Source organism: Letharia lupina (genome assembly GCF_014066315.1).
Source record: "Letharia lupina isolate WasteWater1 chromosome Unknown contig_22, whole genome shotgun sequence".
NCBI classification, from domain to species: domain Eukaryota; kingdom Fungi; phylum Ascomycota; class Lecanoromycetes; order Lecanorales; family Parmeliaceae; genus Letharia; species Letharia lupina.
The window spans coordinates 266,867-287,950 of record NW_023502991.1 but is presented as its reverse complement, the minus strand read 5'-3'; the positions used below and the strand labels follow the sequence as shown (position 1 = coordinate 287,950).

General features: G+C 50.4%; 4 protein-coding genes across 4 annotated transcripts; all 4 read right to left on the bottom strand.

Annotated features, from left to right (window-relative positions):
* Nucleotides 1–5,303: 5,303 nt before the first annotated feature.
* On the bottom strand, nucleotides 5,304–7,054 carry HO133_005710 (uncharacterized protein; the record flags this gene model as incomplete). Its single annotated transcript, XM_037296617.1, has 2 exons — nucleotides 5,304–6,251; nucleotides 6,347–7,054. 2 exons carry the CDS (start codon nucleotides 7,052–7,054, stop codon nucleotides 5,304–5,306), a joined length of 1,656 nt encoding a protein of 551 aa, XP_037147798.1.
* Nucleotides 7,055–7,892: 838 nt separating this feature from the next.
* Nucleotides 7,893–8,980, bottom strand: HO133_005709 (uncharacterized protein; the record flags this gene model as incomplete). Its single annotated transcript, XM_037296616.1, has 2 exons — nucleotides 7,893–8,682; nucleotides 8,745–8,980. The coding sequence occupies 2 exons, from the start codon at nucleotides 8,978–8,980 to the stop codon at nucleotides 7,893–7,895; spliced, it is 1,026 nt and encodes a 341-aa protein (XP_037147797.1).
* Nucleotides 8,981–12,300: 3,320 nt separating this feature from the next.
* Nucleotides 12,301–16,294, bottom strand: HO133_005708 (uncharacterized protein; the record flags this gene model as incomplete). Its single annotated transcript, XM_037296615.1, has 6 exons — nucleotides 12,301–15,041; nucleotides 15,107–15,281; nucleotides 15,339–15,620; nucleotides 15,669–15,728; nucleotides 15,784–16,120; nucleotides 16,176–16,294. The coding sequence occupies 6 exons, from the start codon at nucleotides 16,292–16,294 to the stop codon at nucleotides 12,301–12,303; spliced, it is 3,714 nt and encodes a 1,237-aa protein (XP_037147796.1).
* Nucleotides 16,295–18,659: 2,365 nt separating this feature from the next.
* HO133_005707 (uncharacterized protein) lies at nucleotides 18,660–20,857 on the bottom strand (the record flags this gene model as incomplete). Its single annotated transcript, XM_037296614.1, has 11 exons — nucleotides 18,660–18,933; nucleotides 19,022–19,110; nucleotides 19,158–19,325; nucleotides 19,382–19,436; nucleotides 19,487–19,547; nucleotides 19,606–19,855; nucleotides 19,905–20,141; nucleotides 20,196–20,286; nucleotides 20,337–20,520; nucleotides 20,577–20,725; nucleotides 20,775–20,857. 11 exons carry the CDS (start codon nucleotides 20,855–20,857, stop codon nucleotides 18,660–18,662), a joined length of 1,641 nt encoding a protein of 546 aa, XP_037147795.1.
* Nucleotides 20,858–21,084: the final 227 nt, after the last annotated feature.

Sequence of the window (21,084 nt, the reverse complement as noted above, 5' to 3'; positions counted from 1 at the left end):
CATATGGCTGGGTCCCCAACAGCAGTTTACCGCTACTGATATGCAGACAGGATAAAAAGGCATTGGAAATCCTTCCGAGCAACCTGCTCGTGCAACTGTTCTATTCAGAAAGAATGCCTACTTATTTCGAATATGGAAAGATGCTCTTGCTCTTCTGAGGAGCCCAAGGAAGGTGTTCTCTTCTTACCATCTCAGTCCCTTTAGGCAAATAGGAAGCGCTCCCCTGAAGGCAGTCACTCGCTACAAGACATTAAGCAGGGGAAGGCCGTCCCCTGTTTACAAAACAAACCCAGGCAGGCAGTCATTCATGTTCTCAGTCCCCAGCATTTGAGCTTGCTCAGACTGTAAGATGGAATTAAAATTTGGATCAAGAGCCACGGAATCCTAGCTTTTGAAGCTTGAGTTGGCTGATTTTCGGCAGCGATAGATTTTGGGCTCGAACCCTTTGTTTTCTAATTAGTATTGCATTCCTCCTTCAAGTTCAGAGCGACGTCTATGATCGGTTGCGAGGTCTAATCTTGCGCTTCTTAAAGCAGGGACGAACGGGACAAGGTGCAGAGTGGCATGAGCATCGAGTTCCAAACCTTACAATTCGACCTGCCAGATGATGTGGACTTTGGGCTACTGGCCGTGGTTCTATGTTTTTGGGAGCTCGAATGGTCTAGACGCACACGATAATTCCATTTTAGGAAACTTATTATCATCCAAGCTTTCAGCCCAACCATCTCTCGGCCGTGGCTCACTTGTTCAATTCTACATTATTCAAAGCGTTCATACTCCCTGCAAGCCTGCATGACGTCTCCAAACAAGATCTTGGCTCGTTGGCGCACAACATACTGTTTTCTGCCAAAATGTTTCCCGTTCTCATGCTGCGGGCATGCAACACAATCGTACATTGGCCCACATTCTCAGTCCTCCGCGTTTGACCTATGATCGACTCCTCCATTCATGGTAGGTAGGGGCCACAGGCTTCTGGAGAACCCCATTTGAATGTGACGTTGTTGCGCAGTCGCCCGCGAGGGGAAAAACGGTATCCAGATCAAGAAAAGTATTTATCACGACATCGAGGTGGACGCTACCGCGTTTCAAGATCTCGCCGGTTCGTTCGATAGCGGCAGTCTCCTCGGGGGGTAGCAATCGTCCCGGCTTGTTGTGTTCTTCAACAGCCTCCGTTACGACTTTACGGCTTACGTATGGGCCATTGGTGGAGGGCTGGGAGAAGCCTTTGAGTGCTTCTATTTCTGGCTGGCTGATGTCGTAAGGCGTCCCTCCACATCTATGAGATTTTTCGTAACATTCTTTCCGGAGCTGAGGGTCTGCTTTGTAAAACTCTTTCTTGAGCTCAGAGGGCATATTCGATGTCGCTGTCTAGATTTGGCTCGATATGCTATTACTTTGAGGATCTGCTGTTGTGGATATCCTCGGAAGTCTTTCACAGATGGACGCGCTCGGCAAGTAAGATCGTTTCACACATGCTGAAACCTGGTCTCGGTTCTTTTGAAGACTTTTTGTGGATACTGTGGATGATATACATCTGCCGCTTGCTGAGAAGAATACCGACAACAATAAACCCCAATTCATTGACCGTTGCCTCTCTCAAGTGTATGAAGTGCATTGCGCCCGACAAAGACACTTGTGCCAAGGTCCCAAATGAGCTTGTGCGTTATCGGGACTTGACATTGATTGTGTTTGAGTACCGGACCTCGGAACCATGAAGACAAACCTCATGGTACCCTCTACTCCGCCAGCGCTTTCTCAACGCGTCGCCGCCATCGACGCTCACCCGACATCCGCCCACATCCATCCAACCGTGATATGTCGCACTTGGTCCAAGAAATTGTTCAACCTCTTCTTCCCAAATTCGTTTGGCTCACGTTGAGCCTGCTGGAAGCTGTGATAGAACTCTTGTCCGCAAACCTGTCATGCGATCCAAATAACTTATTCCATAGCTTGGCGTACAGCCTCGACCTCTGCGCACATGCCGTGAAACTGTCCAATGCGCTCCCAGATAGCGTGGCAAAAAAAAACTAGCGACCGGATGATGGCTCTTCCCAGTAAGCGGTCCGTCTTTGTCGCCGTCGAGTCCCCTTACTAGGAAGATTATTTCCTTGTTGTAGGAGCATTTGCGGCACAGTAGGAAGTCAAATCAGACCCGTAGGACGAGACTGTAAAGCGCCAGTGACAGGTTTGCAACCTCAAGAATAAGGACATTGTACTCTCACGTCAGTTTCTCCAACGGCTGGATTCTATATGGTAGAACGAAAAACTTGAAGAGATACCGAGAATTAAGACTACGAAATCGCGGCTTTTTCGAGCTTACTTCACAATGTCGCTGATAACCCACCAATAGACCAGAGGGAAGTGCATCAACCCTGAGACCTTAGTTCTCTGCCCCGCAAGCCGACCGCCCCTTACAAGCCCTACTTACCATCCTCCGCTCCCACATTTCGCCCCGGGCGTCGCCACGGCTGCGATCCTAGGCCTTGATCTCAAACATCAGGAGCGAGTCTGATGATCTGAGTGAACGACAGACGCAACGTTCCCACAGCGTCAAAACCAATGATCAGATCCGGTCGCCCGGATAGATATATTTCGGGATTATTTTCGGCACTCCAGACTCATGGTAGGCCCTGATGGTTTCAAGCCCAGGACACGAAGAATGGCACAAGCGTTGTAAATGGGAGGGTGCTGCTCGCTTTTCTCTTCCCCCTCTCTTCGTTCCCGTGGAGTCGGTATGGGCTACTTGTATCGAGCGGCGATGGACCGTCACCGGTCTCGGTCCGCCGGCGCCGCTACCTTGTGACAGTAAGTGATGCGAGGGTTGGAAGAGGAAGTCGCAGCTTCTGTCGAGACGGTTGAGTCGGGCGGATGTACCGGCTGGGGTGTCGTGTCCGCGGTCTTACGCGGAAGTCGCATCGACACTTTGACCGCCCTGTCCCGGTCGGGATTCCGCATGCCAATCCGGAGGCGTGACGATCGTTTTGTTGGACCCGAGCAGATTCATGTCGGGTCCCTCGATGACCGATTGCGGTGATAGATTTATTTCGATGTCGTGGAGGCGTGTCTTGATCGGCCACTGCTCCCTTCCAAGTGTTACGGGTTCGAAAAGGATGGACGGATCTCCTCCCCTTTCAATCTTGGGACATGACTCGCTCCAGGGCTGGCAGACACGGAAAGTGAAGGTGAGCAAGCCTGGATTTTGTTTATGCTGAAGCAAGCGAGGTTACCAACTCGACCAAAAACCGAGCGTAAGTTGAGAAAATAGATTCAGGCAGCGCCGTTGAGCTACTACAATCTACCCTTCGGTGCCGGATTGCCACAAGACGGGCTTTTAACACCGACGATGAAGTTTTGACGTCGTACGTCCACAATCAAACCCTAGCCCTCCAACGCCCTCACCAGATCCGCCCCGTCCACCGTCGAAAAAGCTCCCTTACTCCGCCACTTGTAAGGATGTCTCCACCTCGTCCCATGATCTGCCCAGAATCCTACTCACCCCTCTGCAGCATCAGCGTCGTCAACTCCCGTACGACGCTTGTCGACTGGCGAGATGTCCGCTAGATCGGATGAGCGTCTAGAAAAGCTGGCAAGGGGTGGCGGGGAGAGCATCGCCGTAGGTTTTCTCTTTCGATGAGGACGATGAGAGGTGTATCGAGTGGTATTGTCTATGTGGCAGGAGTGAAGCGGGATGCGTCATTCGAGGAGAAGATTGGCGACTACGGTTAAATAAGTAAGGTTGGTCTGTGAGATATCTTGAATGGCGTGGTAGAAAGTTGTGATGTAGATATTGACGGCTCGATTTGAATACCCATGTAAGCACCAGCCCGAGACCGACCCCATGATTGGGGGACGAGAGGGTCAAAAATCCAACACGATGGACCGGAAGGAAAAGAATGAGGAGAGCACATACCGTATATGTTCCAGACCCCCATAGAAGAGCCGGGATGTACATCATGGATCACCCAACCCCGGGCTCTGAGCAAGTCGAGTCCTCCCCCACTCGTACCGAACGGTGGAACAATCGCGCCCAGTGACCCCGTCCCCAAGCCGCAGGAAGCACGTCTTGGTCTTTGCAATCGCCAGCGGCGGTGCTCTCGACGGCGGTGGTATCTGACCAGTTCCGTTTGAACCCAGCTTCGTCATCTCTAGCGCGCTCCAGCACCCGGACGAGAGGATCTGCGGTCATTCACGTCGTGAGCAGTCCAACGCGACCGGGATGGCCGGTGCTCGGATGCCGGGGGCGGGAGTGAAGGAGGAGAAGAGTAGGGTAGAGCGAAGGAGGCTGCGAAGATGATGCGCTGAGAGCGATGATATATATTTGCCGTTGGGTGAGGATGATGGTGGCAGGCATTGCTGGAAACTGCTTGAGGTCCTGACGTGGAGCCATTTCCAACCCACAGCCTACTCACTTACTCACTCACTCACTCAAGCGCACATTCCAGTTCCTGAACAAGCGTTCGACCTGGGACACGAGCGCACGATGGAGTCTTGCTCTGCGCGCTCCCAGGGAAACATACATAGGCGAATCTCGTCGGCTTCTTCTCACACGGGTTAGCTACTTAATCTTAGGTTGCATCGCGCGCGCGGTAGGATCAATCGGATCGGCGATAAAAAGTGACTCGGTCTCATGCGTGCGATTGCCAGTCCTTGACAAGAGGTGCCGAGACGGGCTGTAGCAATGTCAATGATATGAAGGGACCAAGTAGACGCCGAAAAGCCGACCTTGCACCAACGGGATCGAATCGAATCACAACCTACCTACCTACCTATCCTACGTGCCCCCCCCCCCACCAACAAACCAGCTCCCCTCCTACCCATCTGCATCGCCGGTCCCCCAAAAATCCCCGGCTTCCACGACTACTGAGGCACACTCCAAGTACCTTAGGTAGTCGAACCCGAGACCAAGGCCACCCCGTCCGTAGAAATGCCACAGTGCCCACCCGTGACCGTGACCTCCTCCGCCGCCCTGACGATGTCGGGAAGGGTATCGAAGTTCGGCCGTTTTGGGTACTAGAAGGGATGCGTGAGTGAGTGAGTGAGTGGGTGAGTGATGTGGCAGATGTGGGTTAGAAAGGTTGTTGGGCATCGGGGTGGAGAGGCAGGCGGGATGGGAGGGGAGATTATGCAGAGGTAACAACAGGCTGATCACTTCGATCAATGTATAGGAATATTGGTGGGTATTAGGGTTACATGTAAGAGGTTGTAACGTGCGCATTCGTCGACCCTCGTACTTCCATCGCACCATAAGACCATACCAATCTAGCGCCTTGAGCTTTCTTCTTTTAGGTACATGCGGCTCAACCCTAAGGGTCTTCCATATGTCCCGCCTCCGACTTCGCACCCACACTCTCCACTCTCCTTCCCCCATGTTCCTTTCGATCCGACGCCAGCGTCTGGGCAAATTTACTCTTTTCCCTTATATACGGCCCCTTCCAGTAGAAGATGTAAATCGGTACCGTCACAATGATAGCCAAGCAAGCCAGTATCGTCGACGGCCACTCTAGTTTGAATTTCGCATGTCCGTTGCCAACGTCTGTGTAGAAGGGAGTCGCATACATGGCTGCTATACCAGCAAGGAAGTCACGAGCAAGGGCGTTGCCGCCGGTTGCGGAGGCGGAGTAAGGACCGTAAGCGGCGATCATGTAGTCGATCGTGGCCATGTAGATTGCGTAGTTGGCAGCGCCGATGAGCATTGAGAAGATCATAGGCGCGATCCAGTGGACGTTGTATGCCGGCCCTAAGCTCGTCCAGGCGAAGCCAAAAAGTCCGATTGCTTCGAGGGGGGCAAGGTATAGCAGCCAGTATAGGCGGGCTTCGGGCTGAAGGGCGTTGGGATCCCTTGCACGGATCTTGTTGTGCCGGGCGAAGAAAGGGAAGAAGGAAACCCAGGCAAGGAAGTAACCGATCAGAACGGGTATAAAGGCGAGACCCTGAGCCGTGGTCCCGAAGTTCCACTGTTCGTAGACGGGCTGAAAAGATTCGAGGAAGGTGAAAATAAGGGCGTCTGAGAAACCGGATAGGAGAGATAGGCAAAGCACGATTGGCTCGCGGATGAACATTTCGAATGGACGACCCCAGGTGGCGAGGATCTCTTTGGGTGAGAAGCGGTTCTCTTTGAGTTCGTTGGGACCCCATATGTTCTCTCCTGTAGCCTTGCGTCTTTTCTTGGCTTCTCTGTCCAGGATAATTGTAGAGCGAGTCTCCGGTACGAGGAAGAAGTGGGCTAGCTGTACAGCTCCGCCGAAGATAAGCTGTAAATGGTGTCAGCAATCAAGGGCAGAGCAGAGTAGCTAGGGAACCCTGTGAAAGGTGTTGCTCTCATGGATGCACGATATCAGAGACTCACCTGAACCCAGAAGTTCCAATGCCAGCTAAGCCAACGTTGCACGAAGGCTCCAACAATGGGACCAAGAACGGATCCACCGACCGATGATAACACGATGAAAGCCACGGCATACTGTTGGTCATCCGCGTCCCACATATCTGCTATCAAGCCCAACGTCACAGACCCGCCAGCTGAGGACAGTCCACCAAGAAAACGGAACCCAATGATGGTGCTGTAGTTCGGTGCCAAGGCGCAGGGTATCTCCCAAACATTGACCAGAAAAAGCGAAAGCTGCAAGACCGGCCAGCGGCCCAGATCCTCGCTCCAAGGAGCCCACAGCTCAGACCCGAAAGCATAAGCCACAAGGTATATCATCTGCCCCACCCTAGCCGCTTGGCCAGAAATTACAAAAGCCTTGGTGAGAGGCTCGACGGCATTGGAGTAGATGCTTGTGTTGAAGTTCATGGAGACTTGAACCCAGAAGATGACGGTGAGGATAGTCCATTTCCTGAAGGGAGAGAAAGAATAGCCAAGCTTGTCCCAACAGTCCTCCTCCTTAAGCTCTATCTTGCCATCTTCTCTGGTGGTAGGAGACTCGGCCTTGTCGTGAGTAGGAGCATTATCGCTGCCTGGAGCTGTATCAGAGCTGTGACCAGACGAGGGAACCTTTTCTGGCTTTTCCTCTTGATGCTGCACGTCTTGCATCTTCTTCGCAGCGACATTCGCCATTTCGCGTGGGCAAAGCTATTGCATTGGGGTGTTTAGATGAAAAGAGTTACTGAGAGTTACTGAGAGTTACTGAGAGTGCCAGGTCGCGTGGGCTATCTTTATGTTGAGGAATGAAGGGCAAGCAGGCATGCGGAGATGGCGCCGAATAGCCTGGTTGCCCTCGTAGCCCATTGTCAAATCGAGTATAGAGCGAGGAGCGAGAAGCTGGAATTGCCATGTGTGCCGCATGCGCTTACGCATGATTGGCAGACAATTCGATGGTTGACGGTAATAATGCTACCTCATGACTTCATGAAGATCGGCGACGGAGATGTAGTCCGAGCCACATTTCGCAAGCACTGCTCTTTCTGACCCCTTTCCTTTCGCTTATTTTCTCACGTGCCTTAATTGATCTGCATCCTTTGTACAGCCTTCCAGTCAATGCCTGCTGCTGATTGGCCCTTTCCTACTCAAGTGTTGTGCCACGACCTGGGCACCAGGACGGTGGTACGTGTGAAGGTCTTGCCACTTGTCAGTCCTTCCGGAACTGAAAGATCCTTGACAAAGCCAGAGAGAAGATATTACTTTACGCATCTTGAGAGCCTACAGGTGTCGAAGCGGACTCGGGATGATTTCTTGCGAGAGAAGAGGGAGCTTGATGCCTTCATGTCACTTCTACCCCACAATGTTAAACTTTCAACCCACTTTGCCTAAGGAGCGGAAAGCGGGGTAGACTCTCCGGAGCATGATTACCGTAGGTGAAACTCAGAAGGTTGAATCAAACTCTATCAGCATCATGATGTATTTATCTCTCTCTACGCTTTACGCTTTGGGTCTTAAGTACATCGACCTTGCGCCTCTAATCCTGCGCAACGAGAACACCTCGATACCGCATTTCACCATGATCCAGGTGCTCGAAGGCCTTCTCAATGCCCTCCTGGCTCAGGGGGAACTTCTCAATCATTGGCTTGATCTTGTGTACCGCCGCAAACTCCATCATCTTGTTGTGGATCGCCCTCGGCGCTACAACGCTTCCCTGCACGCGAACGCCGGTCAATAGCATCGGCATGTATGGGAACTCAAAGTTGCCTTCCGCGACGGACAAGGGGAAGATCGTGGCTCCAGGAGCCAGTATGGACGAGTACAAGGCATAGTCTGGCTTCGCGCTGGTGGTAACGAGGAGGTGATTGATCGGTTTGATTTTGGGGAGCTGCTCTGGCCCTTCGATACCCTTCATCGCGTAGAACTCCATAGCACCAAGCCTTATGGCTTCCTCTTTCTTGCTATCCGTGCCGCTGAAGACCACCACCTCGCAGCCCATGTTGGCGGCAAACTGAATAGCGAGATGCCCCAAGCCACCAACGCCGATGATGCCTACTCGGTCGGTAGGCCGTACACCGTACATCTCTAAGGCGTTGAAGACCGTCGCACCACCGCACATTAAGGGTGCTGCGTATTCATTGGGTATAGAGTCGGGTATCTTGAAGAGGTAGGCCTCGCGCCAGACGGCGTGGGAGGCGAAGGAGCCAATGTGGAAGTCGCCCATGCCATACATGACCCTTTCTGGGCAGAATGTCTCCTTGCCCGTCAGACATTGCTCGCAGCGGCCGCAGCTGTTATGAAGATACCCGAAGCCAACACGGTCACCTCTATTGACAACAGGAGTCAGCCAACGTATCTTCTGGACGTGCGGGAAAGGAAGGGCACTTACTCCTTTAAGTCGCGAACATCCGGGCCCACGTCTTGCACAATGCCTGCGCCTTCGTGTCCTAGAACCTGGTCTGCGGATCGATAGTGTTCGTCTGTTCCGCAGAGACCACTGTGTGTAATTTTCAAGAAGACCTGATCGCCTTTTAGGTCGTCCTGGTGAGTGCTCGACTTGACGATTGAACCATCCTTAGACCCTCTGTAGACGGTGAAGGTGAAGCCTTCTCCGATAGATCCCATTGTGATGATGGTAGTGTGACTGACGAAGCCCTGTTTTCTAATGCCAATGGGATAGACTGCAGACCAAAAGGATTTTTGAATAGGAAGATTCAGGGAGGCTCCGCTATGTAAACACGAAGCGCAACTTTACAGCAAGGAAGCATACCCTCACGGAAGAGAGTCTTGGAAGCCATTGACATCATCACAAAGTATAAAAGCCCGGACAATTGATTGCAGTACTTTCTAATATCGTGTTTTGATTATAGGCACGTCGGAAGAAGGGCTGACGTCTGGCGGCAAGTGCCCCGGGAGAACGTCGGCTGGTGAAAGAACAATTAATATACTGTAGACATCTCATACGTGTATGCTTTTTCGATACAATCTATGCCCTCTTAGATTGAGTCAATATCCGCGGTATTGACTCAGCAACCTTGGCCTGCATGGAAGAAAATCTTTGACACCCCAAAATTTCCTCTGTGCAGATTTGTTTTGGAAAACACCAACTTTGACCTGTATCGATGAAGTTTCTTCACACCATTGACTATCAAAGCATTTCAATCCGTTCCTAGCTCTAACTATTGTAGTCATCGGATCCGTTTTCTACAGGGGCTGTTGCGCTGAAGAGAGCTTCTTACACCAAGATCGTGGAGTTGAGGAGTATTCTTGAAATCCTTATCTGTTGTAATAGCCGGCTTCAATTTCTGCAGCATTTTTGCACTAAAGAAAATATCTCACACCCGTAAGCATTAAGGCAGTCGGGTTCATTTCCTATAGAATTGTTGCATTAAGGGAAATACCCAACATCCTTGATTGATGAAGCAGTCGAGTCCATCTTCTGCAGGGCTGTTGCAGTGAAGACTTAGCTCTCGTTTAAAGGAGGCTGTAGAGGGTGCCCACGAGGCTGGCGCTGCTCGCTGCTGTTCGAATCAGCGGCTCGTGCTCAGGGGGAACTGCTCTTGTCCAACCGATTGAAAGCGGGGTTTCCTTTTGAAGACGGATGTGTGTCTAAAGGGCTGCCGGATTGCAGGGAAGGAGTTTGGCCAGTCAGCTCATGGACTTCGTTGCGTCATCTACTTGCTCAACATTCTGCTAACAGACCATACTCGTCATCATAAGACGACCTTGATGGTGGTCTCATGTTACATTACATGAGGTAGGTAGTCTGACCAAGACGATCCGCAGCTGGATCGGGCTTGTATCGATATGGAAGAACAAGCCTTGGGAACGTCGATATATGCGATCGTTGATCGGCATAGACGTTGAGGGCCATTAATTTGGGGATAAACACGTTCAGCTTCTTACACTAGTCTGGTGGCTTAGACGACTGATGTTACCATGAATAGGGCCAAGGTCTCCCAGCACTCAGATACTCGAATTCACATTCTCACCAACATCTTCAGATCTCCACATATCAGCATCCAGCTCGCAAACAATCAGGAAACTCATTGTAACCCCCACCCACCATCCAAGATGCAGACTCACTTCTCATGACCATCACCTCGGCCGCCCTAGCCACCATGGGCGCAGGCGTAGCAACCTATACGAACAATTACGTGGCGAGAAGGCCCCTGCTGTCTTCGTGCTCTCTTAACCCCGCAACGTTCCTTTGCTGATCTCGATTTCTCGCTCTAGCTGCAAGGGCTCATCCTACACCCCCAGCGTCACCGACTGCCAATCAGCTTTGAACAACATTTACACTGGATCGACTCACACCGACGGGACCCAATCCAGCGTCGGAAGCTGTTACATGGTGTCTGGGCTACATGGTGTCTGCGACCAACGGTGCAGGCCCGGAACACCTCTGTCCGGTCAGACAATTCGTGACATTGCACAAAACATCTTGGATGGTTGCGGCGGTCATAAAGGGAAATTTTGGCACGGACAACGGCGGCGGTTGCCATGTCACTATCAACCACCGCTCGTGATAGTAGAAGATCCGATGACGCGCGGGTTGCGAAAGGAGTCCGGTTGGCCTTTTCCTATTTGGTAGTTGCGCGTTGCTTGCTTGACTGAACATGCAGCCGGGACTAAATCGCGTCGGTGGGGACAATGTGGACGTGGAAGGGAGACGATTGCACCGCTTCGGAACATGAGAATTGGCTGTCGTAGTGTTGAAGAATTATCTCATCCTTACATTCAACATGCGGGTATCTCAATTGTGGGCGTCCGGTCGTTGTATACCTTAGCTTGAGAGCCACTCATTACTATGCAATCGTTCGACTCTCGAGTAGTTCGTGACCAAGTGTAATCACTGAAGAAGGTACGATAATGTACCGTGTTCGTCATAAAGAGAGCTGTTTGGACGTCTGGTTGAGGGTTGAAGAAGCATAGCGGGGATGGATTGACTAGAACAGGAGGCTAGGTGTTATAAGAAATATATTGCTAACTGAGTTATATCACAATAAGATCCTTCTTCGACCTCTTTTTCTCTGCATGTATGGATATAGCTCAGATAATCTCGCCTTTCGGGCACAGCCTCCTCTGAATCCTACTCATACTGACATACCAAACCTGATCGCATTCAAGATCCACGCTGCCCATGTGCACAAGAATTTCCCTTCGAGACCCAGCTCGGTGTTGAGTCGAGTCCCTAATAGTTGTGTCTTGGAACTCGATAGAGTCCGTTGGGTCTGATACAAAGGAAAGCTCAGGCGGTGCTTTCCTGGCTAACCACGACATCTCGGAGTCATCTCGGAATCATGAAATACTCAAGGCGGTGCGTCCATAAGGGTGCTAGCGATGCTAAGGTCTGTGAAGACTCATCGAGTCTGATGAAGGATGCAATGATATCGCATCGCAAAAGCCAAGCTTGAAAAGAACATTTGGATGGTCATCGACCGGCGAGAAAGACGGGGACGCCATACCGACTTGGTTTCAAGAGCGGAAGGGGCGGCGACGAGGACGTGCAAGGTGTTGAATTTGATTCTCCTGGGGTCAGACAAGCCTATTAGTATCTCCAGTTGCCGGCGTACCAAGGAGCAGCCATCGCCGTAACTTCCCTCTTGCAAAGTAGCTGGGCTGGCGTTATGTCCACCCACCCTTTGTTGACATCACTTCAAAATTGAGACTGCTGAAAGTCGGTATCAGTGCCGGGCCCGACTGGGGGCTGCCGGCCGTCAAGATGGCCGATAATCCTCTGTGGTGATATGCTGTAATCGCACGTGAAGTCCGCTCACTTGTCGCCTCAATGCCTGATGCAGCACCCACATCCTTCCCAGCAGCCTGATGCAGAGGAGTTCAATTACCCCAATCACTCAGATCGGAGTCAAGGCCTTCTTCAGAAGCCAACCGGACCAGTTCAGTAGAATCGATGGACGGTGCAGCTGGAGACAGTTTCGTCATTACAGCTCGGTGATACTCTGATTTGATGCAAGCCTGAAGAATTGTTTGACAGGAGCTTTGTATTCTTCGACAGAGGCAAGATGTAGCGCAGTTCTATCGTACAGATGCCTTTGCTTTCTGCAGCATCCGCACCACTTGATCATGACCTTGGGATTTGACGCCCCCAACAGTGCTTCGTCATACGCTTCGACCTGAGCGTAATAAATAGCCCATTTTTCCAGTAGCTTTTGCACTATTCGATCGAAACCTCGATATGAGGCATTGCGCAGTGCTTTTCCATCAATATCAGCAGCCCCACTGTCGAGTAGCATCTGCACTATTTGATCATGACCTTCGGATGACGCCGCGTATAGTGCTCTGTTATACGCTTCACCCTGAGCGTTAAAAATATCCCCTTTGTCGAGTAGCATCTGCACTATTTGATTGTAACCTTCAAGTGACGCTATTAACAGTGCTTTTCCATCAATATCAGCAGCCCCACTGTTGAGTAGCATCTGTACGATTCGATCGTAACCTCTGGATGACGCCGCGCACAGTGCTTTTCCATCAATATCAGCAGCCCCACTGTTGAGTAGTGTCTGCACTATTTGATTGTGACCTCTGCCTGACGCCGCTATCAGTGCTTTTCCATCAATATCAGTAGCCCCACTGTCAAGTAGCAGCTGTACCATTTGATTATCACCTCTGTCTGACGCTACTCTCAGTGCTCCTCCATCAACATCCTCACTGTCGAGTAGCATCTGCACTATTTGATTGCGATCTCTGTATGACGCCGTCTTTAGTGCTTTTTCATCAATATCAGCAGGCCTGTTATCAAGTAACATCTGCACTATTCGAATGAAACCTCCGCGTGACGCCGCGTATAGTGCTTCTCCATCAACATCGGTAGCCCCACTATCAAGCAAAACTCGCACTACTTGATCATGACCTCTGCCTGACGCCGCCTCCAGTGCATTTTCATGATAAATACCACCTTTAAGATTGATGTCAGCCCCTCTACGGAGTAACATTCCTACTGTTTCATCATGACCTTCCAACGACGCCATCCGCAATGCATGACCCAATTCTCCACATTGAGCGTTCACATCAGCTCCTTCATTCAGGAACCCTTCAGCAACGTATGTGAACCCAAGAAAAGACGCAATCCCTAATCCGGTCCACCCTGAAGGGGGTATGTGTGTCGAGGCACAATAGATTGCAAACCAGTATAATTGTAGTGACGATTTATTGCAGAGCCTCATAGCAGCTTGTTGTGAAACTTTGGCGAGCTCAGCAGGTTGAGAAGTATAATGAGTTGGCCAATTGTTAGCAGCGTAGTCGAGAAGGTAACATTCATTGTTTGATCTGGCATAGCCACCTTGACCTAGATGGCTTTTATGGATACTAGCAACGTCCTGGAAATTGAGGTAGTCGAGACAGATTCGGGACATTGTGCCATGTGCAGCTGCCATATCCAAGCGTCCTTCCCATTTGTGCGAGTTGGTACTAGCCGGTTTAGATGTTCTAGTCAAGAATTCTCTTGCAGTCTGATGGATCAAGAATAGCTTTCCGTCATGAACGCTGACGAAGAGGCCGCACATGTTTTTGACAGTAGCTGCAAAACTCTGTTGGGGCCACAACTCAAGGGCGCTCTGTGATCTGCAACTTTCTCCACGAGTTGCTATTGCCAACGCCATATTTGCTTCCTCAAGGCTAAGGGGCCTCGTCGCAGCGATAATGAGTTCAAGTAGGATTCGAGCTTTGGTATTAGCTGTACTCCTACTCAAAATCGTTTCATAGGCGTCAGAAATTTCCGAGGGCAGGTTGGATAGTAGTAAATCTATGTCCGACTTCCTGCGGAAATTGCTCGGAGAGTTCTCAATTATATCGATTGTGAGGAAAAGCCAGAGATAAGTGCGGTTGTCCATCTCTTTCAAACGATTGGAGATACGTAGGCGGTCCTCATCACTGAAGTCTCCCGTAATATGTGGGATTTTGGCGTCAATCACCAAATTGATGTCCTGGCCGATCCTCTGTGATTTCTCGTCGCCGTCAAAACGCATATATGCGCTGACACCCGAAAGCGGTCGGAAACTCTGCTCTAGATCATCGTAAGGACGGCTAGTAACGAGGAACTTGAGTTTTATTGACGTATTCTGAAAAGACACTGCTTGGGAAAAGAAGTGGGCAAGCTTCTCTACAAGCTGCTTCCTTGCGTTCTTCTCGCATTCGTCTAAAGCATCCAATACACAAATGATCTCGCCTGCCTTTGGATCCTGGGCGGACTTGACCAGTATCTCCCACAGATCGCTGAATGCGTCTCGTAGCTTTTTCCCATACGTTTTATAACTGGGGAGCGCATGAGTGATAAGAGTGGTGTCCTCAAAGAGCTGGTGGAGTAGAGCACAGAGTGCGTTAGCACCACGTGTGCGCTGCTCTTGACCATCCTTGAAGAAGAAATAGCAGACGGTTGAGGCCATGGTATTTGTGCAGACCCTTCTATCATCAATTAGGGCCCGCGCTAACACTGACTTTCCGCATCCGGGACCCGCGGAGACCCAGAGAAGTCTTGAAGTGTTACTATCACGCCACTCCAAGAATCTATCATCCTCGAAGAACCACTCGCAGGTACCGGGGACCCTCTCTGAGACCAGGTCTTTATCACTCTTGTAATCTGACGCAAAAGTCTGGCGTAATAGCGTCTCTTGGTCCTCTTGGCGATCTCGGAGTCCCTGTGCTTTTTCGGTACCCACGGTGTGTGCTTCTGAGGAGTCAGTGGAGCTTTGGAGGATATAAATTCGGGAGTAGAGAGAAGATGGATCGTACATCGATATCGTTCCTCGCTCCTTTGAGGTGCCTTCTGAACCATTCTCTGGATCTCTGGCCTCACCAAGAGGAAATTTTCATCTTCGGAGCTATAGAATTTGTTCAACCCACTGTGATCCGTAGAGAGATAAATTTCTCTTTTCCCGAGCAAGGAGGCTGACTGATGATCAACAAACTGTGCATATCGTAAGCTCTCACCACCAGTCTAGTGTAAGGGTGGGAGTTAGCACACCTGGGTCTTCCAGGGTCCGTACGCCTTGTCTTTGTTTTCGTAAAAGCAAACGATATCATTATCACTATAGCTCGCCTCAAAGTCCCGCGCAATACCGTGAAGAGCAGTGCTATTCCTTGTCAGAGACTTGAGTAACGTCTTATCGTGTCCCACTGCCTGAGCCAGCCGGACACCATACACTGCGGCCTCGCTTCCTGCATGTGGTGTTCCAAGAAAGATGATCCCAGCCGTGGACAACCGAATGTCTCTGAAAGTATCACCATGGTCGGCCAGCACTAGCGCCTGTGGAGAGCTTAGTACAGGGGGAATTCGCGCCAAAATCACACCGACCTGTTTAATGATCAGACCTCCGAGGCTATGTCCAATGAATACCAGTGGCCGTCGACCCTCCTGTAGTGACACTTAGTCATGATGCATAAACAATGCCCAGAACAGTTCCACCAACCTTCTCGGTTGAGCGATTCTGACGAAGCACGTTGAGCAACTGCTCTCCACATTTGCGTAGATTTGTTTTGACGTTCCCTTTGAGCCAGTCTGATTCGTAGCTGTATGTCGCAATCCGCGCAGTTGGAATTAGACCCGGCAAGAAGTCGCGAAGCCACATAACTTCCGCTGTGTCGGTCCTGTCGGATGTCGCTCGAACACCATTGGGAAGTGCGTCAGCCTGAGCATTCCTCCGGTGGCCTTGAAAACTGAAGCAACAACGTCTCGTAGGCCTCGCATCAGGTTTCCGAACCCATGTGTAGTATTTATCACCAGCAAGACCTTGAACTGCAATAACACTTCAACGCTTTGTCAGTGATACTGACGGACTTCACGAAGGATTACTTGTCTTACTCTACTTCGGGTCCGTTACCACTGTGCTCACCGCTGGCCCAAATATTGAGACCTGTAGCCTTGACAGTGTCTTTGGTGCATATCTTCGTGGCATCTTGAGTGGCGTAGCTTTGTGACATTGGAAGAAGAGTTAGATGTCCGCAATCATGCTGAGTCAGGCCCCAGATGAAGAATCAAAAGGTCAGGGACAACCGGGGCACGTAATTAAGTCGTGGATACCGCTCAGATCGTCTGTCGACCCCGGCCTAAGTGGACTTAATAAAGATACAAGTTTATAGAAGTAGTATATCAATAAGGTGTTTCTTGAGGAAGGCAAGTGGAATTTGGGGGCTACAATGCTAAGCGCCAAGCAATCGCGTGCTAATATCAATGAACCCATGGAATACGCTGGCATCAGGGGAATCGTTCTTATCTAGGTAATGTAATGGCGGGGCTCCACGTAGTCTCGATTCAGCTCGGAGAAACAAGCGCGCAGTAACTTGCGGCCTACATGTCCGTCCGGCGCCGTCCACTCGTTTCCGTGACCCGTCATACCCCCGAAAGTGCCCGTACAGTCTACTAGGGCAACCCATTTGGACCAGGGGGTCAACCCCGCAATTTCGAATTTTTGAAAATCGCAAAATCGCAAAACCATTTTTCATAGCCACCTCCCGATTTATTTATCGATCTATCAAAACGCAAGCGATGGCTCTATAACACTCAGATGTGATTCATTAAATAGTGTTCTACTATTGAAAGAAGACTTGGAATTATTATACCCAAAGCTCCTGTGATTATTGTGGAGTCATTATCACTGGTTGAAGAGTGGGTTACAGTTAAGATAGATGGCTCTAAAACCTCCAATTAAACATTACTTCGCCAATATTAAGTTAATTCATATAATCTCGAATTCTAAACTACATTATAGAATACGCGCTACAATTTGCACTCTTCAGAATCTAAAGTAATTGCCTTGGTGTGTAGCAATGGTGTGGGATAAGCGAATATTGGAAAATGGAAAATGGAAAAATGAAAAAATGAAAAACGGATTTTCGGTGGTTGACCCCCTGGTCCAAATGGGTTGCCGTATCTACAGGTCAGCACTAATGCATGTCATGCCATCCCAATGTAACCCACCGGCTCATTCTTCTCAGAAGCCGGTCAATCCGCGTGGCTCTGTTTTATTGTGCCCGTGGGTCAGTTCCAGTCCGAATCAGGGCCCGTAAAAGGGGGCCAACTTTCCTGTCATTGGGGGGGGGGCAAACTATCCAATTCGCACAACTGCACAACCTCGCTTTTACAGGCCTGTCTCACCTATCATGATATCTGAGATCTGGATCATTCGAAGATGAAAATTGAAAGCAGAAAGACGAGGCTGTGTGGACCCTGGCTGGAGGTACATGACAGCGATGAGTCCCGTTGGTGCAAGCTAATGCAAGCTACTGCAAACCACCTGCAGTTGATAAGAGCAGCAACGGTCCACTCACAATCCAGTCTACAAATCTTGAAACATTAAACGCCAGTCAGCTCATAGATGGTCTGCCTCATACATCGTCTAGTCCACTCATGAGTAGATTGCAGTCCACTTATTCGGTACTTTAAGGTGACATAGCAAAGCCCAGAGCCAGTCTCTCCCTCCTCGCGGTGTCATGTGTAGAATTCCCAAGAAAGAGTACAACAACGACTCCAGCATACAGCCCTACATGTGGGCAACCGCCGTCATCCTCGCAGACATCCAGCCACAGTGGATCGAATGCACTCTTAAATTCCCACATCATCACCGCATGCGTCGTCGCGACATCATTCCCATCCAAACTACCGCGCCTCCGCCTCATCTCCTCTGCTTCGACACAAACCATCCATATATCAAGCCTCTGCTCTGCCGGACCGCCTTCTCAACCCCGGCTGCTACCCACCCAAACGACAACGACTCCGATCCTTCCGGCGTAGCCGTAGGCTTTCTACGCTCGCTCTTACCGCAGCCTGATTCGGACTCCCCGTGGAACCTTGCAATCGCAAAGTAATCCAATCTGATCTCAACGGACGCAACGTGGGAGCAATGGGCCATCTCCCGCGAGACGACGCCCAAACCGACTCGACATCATTCTACCGTCTTACGGACCGGGACTACACCGACTTTGCTGTTCACGTGTATGAACCTCCTTTGGGCGAGATAGGGGCATTGGGTCCCGGATTGGTTTACCTAGGCATCGCTTCAGGCGGAGGCGGCGTTACCTGAGATCCTGGCGTCCAGGACTTTTGGCGCGGATCTCCGCATGAGTGATGGAAAGAAGTCGGCACCCAAGATTGCCGCTTGTTATTGGCGGCTTGCCGGCCCTCCTGGCTGGCGTGTTGCCTGTGCGTAAGGAGATCAAGAGTAACTTAGCACTGTTATAGATGCTTGATAGGATTACGAAAATTAGACTGATGCAATAAATCATCTGGAGACATCTGCTCGCGTGTCTTCTCATCAAGCGCCTCTAGACCTCCTGCCGCAATCTTCCTTCAGACACCCTCATTCTCAACCGCCAGCCCCTCCGCCTTCTTAGCCTTCTCGGACGGCTGACTCAAAATACTGGCCCTCCTCGCATGCTCTTCCGTCTCTTCGTAATTGATGAGTAATTCTCCCTTCTTGCCATACCGTCTCGGCTCATCGCGGGCGATTTTCACGAGGGTGAAGTAGGAGCTGCATTTGCGGAAGATGGAGTCCATCTCTTCGAGGGAGCGGTAGGCGGTTTCGGGGTAGAAAAAGTAGACGACCGGGAATATGAAGGCGTTGCTGTGCAAGGAAAGGTTAGCGGTTGAGTTTATGGGCATGATGAGAGGGATGTGTGGGAGTAGAAAGGATGAGCTGGATGTGGTCTTACATGACGGCAAAAATAACGTAAGTCTTGTATTGGATGGATGCAAAAGCCACCGGCGTGACCATTACGACCATGAAGTTGAAGGCATGGACCTTGTCAGCTTGGATGAGAGACGAATTCGAACCTATGAAGTACATACCCAATTGGCAGATGTCGACAACGCATTTGCAGGTGCCCGAATACGCAGGGGTACAATCTCAGCGGGATATAGCCATGTCATACCGAGCCATCCAATTGCGAAGAAAGTATTAAAGATGAAGAGAAAGAGGGCTGCTACAATGCCAGTGCCTTTGCCAGTGTATTTGTTCTGCATTGCGCTTAGCTGAAATCTTTCGTATCGTTCATACGGTCTCATATGCGTACCATGATCGCCAGTATCGCCATCGAGAACGTCATACCTGCGGCGCCGAACAGCATGCTAAATTGGAGTCAGCAAGGCATCACAGAGGACCAGGCCTGGGTACCGACAGCTGACGCCGGCCAAATCTCTCTATAGTAAAGACAGCGATCCATGAGGCCGCGAAGTATTCTATTGCATTGAAGCTCAATTCCTATATCCCAAAAGCCGAGCTGAAGGCCGTTCATACCTGTTCCATTCGCAGCTGCCAAGGCCCTCGACGTCAATCCACTCAATCCAATTTCCTCTTGATAGATGGTTGCTGCATAATACGTGATTAGATTGATGCCAGAAATCTGCTGAAAGACCTGATTGACATATGCCAGGATGGTACGATGAAGATGTCGATTTTCGTCCATCGTGAACAGATCTCGAAAACCGCCTTGAGACATCTCCAGAACAGTGTCTTTGATGGCGGAGAATTCTCCGTGAACGTAAGGCTAAGAGTCGTCAGCGGACCGGCTTCCTCAACATGAATCGAGGACTTACATCATCGGGCGGAAGATCACTAAGAGCGCTTAGGACTGACATCGCTTCATCCTCCTGACCCTTCAAGATCAACCACCGGGGCGACTCTGGAAGCCTAAGGACGAAAAGCAGGATAAGCAACGCGAAAAAGATCTGGAATCCAATAGGGAATCTCCAGGCAATGGTGCTCGGGTCCAGGAAGGAGAAGCCAAAGTCAAGCCAGTAGCTGAAGCAGATGCCTCCAGTGATCATTGCACCCTAAAAATTCAACCGCGTTAGCTCTTACATGCTGCCTCTTTCAGGCCACAATACCTCGATCATGACCAGTTGGCCCCGCCTGTGAGATCTAGAACACTCTGACTGCCATGTTGGGACAGTCGATGTATTGAGACCATTGCCAAAGCTTGCGTTTGTCGTCAGCATGTTTCTCTGTGACAGTATCATAGCTAGTACCCTGTTACCAATCTTCCAGTGATGAATTGAGCCAACGAAAAGGATGAACATTGCAGCGCTGCACCAACAACCATGACCGAAGAGCCGAGAAAAATGGTCTTTCGGCGACCAAGGCGGTCTCCAATAAAAATTGTAGCAATAGCCCCAAAGAAACATCCGACGTTGTAAGCAGCGACCGAAATACCTGTGCCCCGATCAGTCGGCTGCTGGCACGGTATTATTAATGCACTGCCAAGTCACCTTGGATGGTCGATCTATGGGTTTTCTGAGAGGCGTTGAGATGCTGAGCCGTTTCCGTTGCGGCCGTGGTATCAATCTCCGGGAAGGTTTTCACAAAGGACGATAAGGTCAAAAGACCACCCATGACACCTTGATCATAGCCAAAGAGTCTGTGTTCCATCAGCATGCAACGGTCCAATTGTAGTCCATAAGACTCACAAGAAGTCCAGTCCAGCTAGGACACCAACAGCGACGTTGAGCCGTGTGCCCTTGAGGCCGAAATAGCGGGAACTTCCAAACATATTTCCTAAGCGCAGGGTCCGTTCAATGGCAGCGCAAACTGAGGAAAGGTCAAGCAGAGAAGAACATTCGATATATCAAAGGCATGAGCGACTTTATATCCACAGAGAAAGGTTCAAATAGGATTTGAGACGCGGCATAAACGGTGCAGGAAATGCACGACGTAATTGGGAAGGACGTTCCAATAAGATAGCTGCAAAACGGCTTCTAGTCTTTCAACTAGAGAAAT